At 37.4% G+C, this 6,954-nt stretch overlaps 1 protein-coding gene across 3 annotated transcripts in view; it reads right to left on the bottom strand.

Annotated features, from left to right (window-relative positions):
* Positions 1-2,217: 2,217 nt before the first annotated feature.
* The window catches only part of LOC100959858 (coatomer subunit gamma-2), a 112,761-nt gene continuing 108,024 nt past the window's right edge, over positions 2,218-6,954 (bottom strand). For 2 of the 3 annotated variants that reach the window (XM_023514223.1, XM_023514224.1), the window contains 5 exons: positions 6,545-6,648; positions 5,055-5,180; positions 3,805-3,867; positions 3,196-3,335; positions 2,340-2,543 (listed from right to left, as the gene is read on the bottom strand). In XM_023514223.1, the coding sequence (XP_023369991.1) occupies positions 2,340-2,543; positions 3,196-3,335; positions 3,805-3,867; positions 5,055-5,180; positions 6,545-6,648 (637 nt within the window). Of the gene's footprint in view, positions 2,544-3,195; positions 3,336-3,804; positions 3,868-5,054; positions 5,181-6,544; positions 6,649-6,954 lie in introns of all 3 variants that reach the window. The other variant, XM_003791614.2, reaches the window with a different exon arrangement.

Raw genomic sequence — 6,954 nt, 5'->3', positions numbered from 1 at the left:
AGAAAACTGAGTTAGGAAACTGAGGAACTGACCATAATTTACAACTACATTCTAGCACTGATTAGGAAACTGAGTTTAACATAAAAGAAAGAATCATCTAAATTTCAAACTTTGTATAAACAAAAATGAAACAACCCATCAAGCAAAAAAGTCCATAGCCAGCAGACCAAAAATTTCTGGGCTACTCTGTAAGATCTATGATTTTAAAAGACATGAACTCCTGGGCACCTGTGGCTCAAAGGAGTAGGGAGCTGGCCCCATATACTGGAGGTGGTGGGTTCAAACCTGGCCCCAGCCAAAAACTAAATAATAATAATAATAATAATAATCTGCCAAACACCTGGATCTCCAGCCAAAAACTGCAAAAAAAAAAAAATAGTAATAATAATAATCGGCCAAACACCTGGATCTCCAGCCAAAAACTGCAAAAAAATAATAATAATAAATAAATAAATAAATGAACTCCTTGGTGAAGAGGGTTCAGAAAGCCTTTTCTTCTTCCTTTCTTGTGGAAATGTTTTGTTGTTGTTGTTTTCCTGTACTATACATAATTTCAAAATTGCTGTTTTGTGTATTTTGGTAATTGTAAAATTTACTTATTGGGTTGTGTTAAGATCACTACCTGGGATGTGACGCACCTGAGTTATTAATTATCAAAAAGGAACCTGGGGAAATGGGAGGAGATAGTATTCTCAATTGGGAAGAGCTTGATTATTCTATGAATTGAGCATTTCAGTTCCCTCTAAAATTAAGTGAGAAAGTAACAATATTCTGCATAACTTAAAAAATGGAAAGTTGGGAAGAAATACAATGGGGGAAAAATTTGAAACAAGGTGAGTTGGCTACCAGAAAAAAACTGACAAAGTGCAGAGTCTCTCAGGACAATGCCTGAAGCTACAGGGCCCCATTAAGACTGGGGCCAGATACTAGTTTAGAACAAGAGCATATAAAACTAACTTTATTTGAGGGTACAGTCAGGTTAATTACTGGCTAGTGGATGCACTTCAGACAAATATAACTAGAGAGAAAAACAGACCAGGAAATAAAGTGACACTACTGGGAAATGGAACTAGAGAAACTTCACAAAGGGATAAAAGAGGAAATCAGACATTAAAGCCAGATGGCTTAGAGCTCAAAGGAGAAATATTGGAGGCCAAAAAGGAAAGTGCCTTCCTATTCAAGGGTTTATGGATCCAGGGTGGCAAGAGAACAGAAGTTGAGTTCCACCTAGGGCGAGAGGGAAAAACCTGGGATTGAGACCCAGCAGTGGTGCCAACTTGAATCTACCTCGTGCTAGAGTCTGAGTAGCCTGGTCTACCACCCAATACAGATAAGATTGTGCAGGGGCTCCCAGGAACCAACATGTAAGAAGGGAATTAGGAGAAGGACTAAAAGAAAGCAGGTTAAGCCCCAAATGTAAATGAATGATGACCAGGGATAACTTTATTAGTACTTTTTTGATTGCTTGTAACTCTGTAACTTCCCCAATATTTGTTAATTGTGTTAACTTCTGTTTTCCTGTACTTGTACTTACTAGTAATAAAACTTGTGCAAAACATAAATGTGATGTGTGTGCTTATTTCTGTGAAAATAAGGTAAAAGTTGTGAGTTTTCTATAGTGAATATGGGAAGAGAAGAACTCAGGTAGGAAAACAGGGGAAAGAAATCAAGTATAACAAACACTTGACATCCACAAGTGATAGGTCACAAGACCTTCCCAAATCTCCAAATTTGTAAGTACTACTATTAACAAAAGAAGTTTGCTGTCTTTAGGGTCTATCCCCCCCCAAAGACTGCTTATATGTCAAATAAAGAATTACGAAACCTTTCTCAAACGAGGAAACACATGGTTGGCTAAGCCATTCATTAAGCTGAAATATAATACTCTCAAGACACCAGCCTACGCCACATGATCTTCAAAACAATGTATTTTAAAATGTCTTCTTCATAGAAGACCTTACATACATTGTTCCAACAAAAAGCCTAAGTTCCTTTTCAGGATACCACTGTATACATTCACTTTCTCCTTTCAGATTGAATGTCTAGCAAATTTCACTCAAAGGCCTAGTTTTAAAATTAATATTTCTGCAGCCCTAACCAGTTTTAAAAATATACCCCTGTAGGCAGCGCCTGTGGTTCAAAGGAGTAGGGCGCCGGCCCCATATACAGGAGATGGTGGGTTCAAACCCAGCCCCAGCCAAAAAAAAAAAAAACCTGCAAAAAAATACACACCTATACACAATCATTATTATTACACTAAATTCTAGAAAAGAACCACATTCTTGAACCCTGAACATTTGCACATACATTTGAAGAGCTCAGAGGTAATACATTCTTAATCATGTATCTACTCCCTTCTGTGGCTTAGTACCTGCTGTAGGGCCATCATCAGGCAAACGAACAAGAGTGTAACATATTCCTGGTTGGTTATAAGGGAGGCTGGGGGCTGGGATACAACACAGCACTTCATGGGAATCCGATGGCTCCATTTGTACTGTTACTTTCTCCAGTAGCTGGTCATTGAGAGTATTGGTACAGTCAAACTGAAAAGTCAGCAAATGAAAAAGTTGTGAAGGATAAAGAAATGTTTTCAAGTAAGTTGTTCCTTCCCACTCTTAATCCAAATCTGTAGTTCTCCTAAGATTTTTCTGTAGGCAACAAGGATAGCCTTATTCTTGAGGTCATTTTGTTTGTTTTACTCATCATTTTTTTTCTCTTTTCTGAGATTGCTCTACCAACCGAGATTGCAGAAATGTGCTGTCAGATCTAATCTCTTTGAAACCACTTAATTTACCCTGATGTTGAATGCCCATTTTTAAAAATAAGTTATACTTTGTTGTCCAACTTCTTCAAAAATTTCAGTTTTATGTCTTTTTTAGATTATAACTATCAAAAGTTATCCATCATATGAAGGGATCTCTATAGCTCTGGTGATAGGAAAGAAAACCAGAAATTCTGTCAAATTAATTCTCTATTTAAAAAAAAAAACTAGAGGGTGGCACTTGCAGCGCCTATGGCTCAAGGAGTAGGGTGCCAGCCCCATATACTGGAGGTGGCGGGTTCAAACCCAGCCCTAGCCAAAAGCTGTAAAAAAATAAAAATTAGAATTATAAGCTAATGGTAAACTGATACTTGTCTCAAAGCATATACTAGTTTATACTAAGTCCCTACAGGAGCCAAGGACACTTATCTCACCTGGAACACAATGTGATTGGTAAAAATGTGCTTGATACATCTAACAAAATATTCTGTCTCTGCTTCTGTAAGTTGAACAGGCTCAGAAGACTTGAACAAGGGTCCTAGGGTCATAAACTCAGGAATGGCAGCCAATTGTTCTATCCAGAAAAAAGAAAGAAAAGAAACATATGAAAAAGATAAAGACTTTATTCTGGATGCCAAAGTGTTTTAATTTCTAATAATGAAATACTTAATACATCCCCAAACTTTTGTGAAATAATCTTTTAAGTAAGCAAGTTTATATACCGAATTACTAAAACTAAAAAAAAAACTAAATTCCTAATCTTTTAGAATTTGAGTTTCCTATTAACCAATAGGATACAGTTAACAACAATCCCAGTTAGCAATTGGAATTTGGAAAGTTCCATGGACTTGGGTAGACTTAGCAAATATAAACTATGATCTTTAGCCATACAAATATTTCCAAAATATTTCAAAAATTTTAGCCATACAAATATTTCAAAAAATTTTGACAAAACTTAGTCAAACTGACAAAAGTAATGGACTTTAGTACATTTACAATGTCTAGGGGAAAGATTATTCTTCCTACCCATCAGATCCTCATACCTTGGAAAATGTCTTGCCTGGAAGGAGCCAATTTCTCTGGCTTAGTAGCCACAAGTGGGATTTCTACAAAGACAGACAAGAGAAATTAAGTGAGCTTCCCTCCCACTATCAACCTAACAATGAACACAGAAAGAAATGAAGGGAGAAACTTCTAGCTAGCTATATGATGAGCTATTGTGAAATCACACCAATAGGCTCTCTGTCACTTTGGTGGTAGGGCACTCAAATTAAAATTTAGTGGACATATACTGTGAAATAATAAAGTAAGCCTAAAAATACAGAATTTGCTTTGAATAAACAAGCATGTATAAAAAATTACTCAGAAAAGGAGGAATATTTTATAAAACAAATCTTTGACAACAGTTTCACTGTTACCCCTGGGGTAGAGTGCCATGGTATCATAGCTCAGCAAACTCAAACTCTTGGGCTCAAGAGATTCTCCTGCCTCAGCCTCCCAGTTAGCTTGAACTACAACCTCCTAGTCAGCTTGAACTACAAGCCCACCACAATGCCTGACTAGTTTTTCTTTTCTTTTTTTTTTTTTTAGTAGAGAGAGGGTCTCGCTTTTGCTCAGGTTGGTCTTAAACTCCTGAGCTCAGGCAGTCCACCAGCCTCGGCCTCCCAGAGTGCAAGAGCCACTGTGCCCGGCCTTTATAAAACAAATCTCATGATCAAAATAGAAAAAGTCATTTATATGGTATTAATAGAAAAACTGAAAATGCTGAAAATTAAGCACAAGTTCTTTTATTCCTTGCTTTGTATTCTAACCATTAAAGACTTTATTCCTTTTTTCTTTTTTGAGTTTTAAAGATACATATTTATTGGGAATATTTTTATGATCTAATCCCATGCATTTTTCTAAGATAAACATCCAATAGCAAAATTAAGTAACTTAGAAATTTCCAACTTCAGAAATAAAAACAGGAGGTGACAGCCCTACTACTGCCCTGAAATAAACAGTGGCACCTAACTACAGATGCAACAATACTGTAGATTAAAAAAAAAAAAAAAAAGCTTTCATCTGAGGACACATTTTATTTTCTTGCTTCTATGCAAAAACTAGCATATTAAAAAAACTCCTATAAAAATATCATGTGTCTTATATCTAAAAGATTTAGAAGGACTGATGATTAAACAAATATTAGAGAAAATATGCTAATATTTTATAATTTTTTCTAGTTTTCCGTATTTTTTAGTTTTGCTAAACTATTTGTGCATCAAAAAACTAATAGTGTTAATGTCCCCTTTACCTGCTTTCTGTTCAAAGACAGGAGCCATTGCAAGAGGAATTGATTTCATGTCAAAGGGTTTTTCTGAAGGCTCCAGTGTGTACTGGTGTAAAGCTTTTTCCATCCCTGGTACAGAGACTGTCAGACCTGTAAAACACAGAGAAGTATCAGCATTATAACTTCTTGCCAATCCTATGATCCAAACAGGCCCAGATTTGTAATATTTATCTAAGCTTTCTGAAGGAAGAGAAAAATATACCTACAAACTTTATAGCCTAAGTAATCAAACATTCTTCTTAGGAAAACATCACAAGAATGGAGAATTAAGAATCCAATGTACTCTATTCTAACACGAAGGCAGCAGATGAACTATGGGGTCATGGTGTATGGCGCACCTCTTGGGGGCAGGACATAATTGTAAGAGGGACTTTATCTAACAGATGCAATCAGCATAACATAATTCTTTGTACCCTCAATGAATACCAAATGATAAAAAATAATAATAAATAAAAACAAAAAATAAAAGCTATTATATAAAACTTCCTTATAAAAATTAATTGATTTATCTCATTCAAGCAAACACGGGAGCAGAGCATAACAAAAATTTTTGAGGCAGAGTCTCAAGCTGTCATCCTGGGTAGAGTGCTGTGGCGTCATACCTGACAGCAACCTCAAACTTGTGGGCTTAAGCGATTCTCTTGCTTCAGCCTCCCAAGTAGCTGGGACTACAGGCACCCACCACAACACCTGGCTATTTTTTGGTTGTAGCTGTCATTGTTGTTTGGCAGGCCCAAGCTGGATTCAAACCCACCAGCTCTGGTGTATGTGGCTGGCACCCTGGCACCCTAGCCACTTGAGCTACAGGTACCAGACCAACAGTTTTTAACAAAATGTAAGTATTTCCCAGAAAAGAAAGCAAACTTAGCCATTTACAAACAATGACAGTGTATGAAAAGGGAAAAAAAGGTAAACCCATCCAAGAGAGAGTTCATAGAGGACCAGAAATAAGCAATACTCTGGGATCTCATATGGTTTTTTTTTAAGAGACAAGAGTCTCACTCTGTTGCCCTCAGTAAAGTGCCGTGGCATCACAGCAACCTCCAGCTCTTGGTCTTAGGTGATTCTCTTGCCTCAGCCTCCCGAGTAGCTGGGACTACAGGCACCCGCCACAACGCCCAGCTATTTTTTTGTTGCAGTTTGGCTGGAGCCGGGTTCGAACCCTCCACCCTCATTATATGGGGCCACTGCCCTACTCACTGAGTCACAGGCGCCACCCAAGGGATCTCATATGCTTTAAGAAATATATTATTATAGATTATTTTACAGGAATTGACATTACCAAATTTAGAAAATATTCTATAAACACAGGTTTCCCTAGAAATAGGAGTGCATTCAAACATAAAACCCAAGCATTTGCCTAGTGAAGTTAGCTGATATGCAACCATCATGCTTCCAAGATACCATTTGGAGAACAAAAATGTATCTTGTCTGTGTTCTTGACTCTCACTAACCATTGAAGATATATGTAGCATTCAGCGCCATCTGCCTCTGTTGCAGCACATTCAGATAAAAGGTAGCTCTGTCTCGTACCTCATCGTCAGTATCCATCATACACCTGTCCAGAGGAAACAGAATAAGCACCTTACAGTACCCCAGAGATTTCCCCATAGCTTTACCATCACACCTAAAGGATACAGCTCAGGTCATTTGGGTACCACCTTTGTAAAAGAGTTCAGAAGCAGTCAACAGTGGCTCCTGAAGTGCCCACAGATCTTAGGTACTATTATGAATGACTAAAGACATACTGTTATTGTGAATCAGAAGCATTATAAGTTGGCTTTAAAAATAACTAGGAAGAGGCCTCTCTGCCTATGTTCCTGGCAATGGCGCTGTTCCCTGTCTATGGTGAATGTATCCTATA

The sequence above is a fragment of the Otolemur garnettii genome, unplaced genomic scaffold (genome assembly GCF_000181295.1).
Source record: "Otolemur garnettii isolate 467f Iridium unplaced genomic scaffold, OtoGar3 scaffold00049, whole genome shotgun sequence".
Classification (NCBI taxonomy): domain Eukaryota; kingdom Metazoa; phylum Chordata; class Mammalia; order Primates; family Galagidae; genus Otolemur; species Otolemur garnettii.
This window is presented reverse-complemented; position numbering and strand designations above follow the sequence as displayed.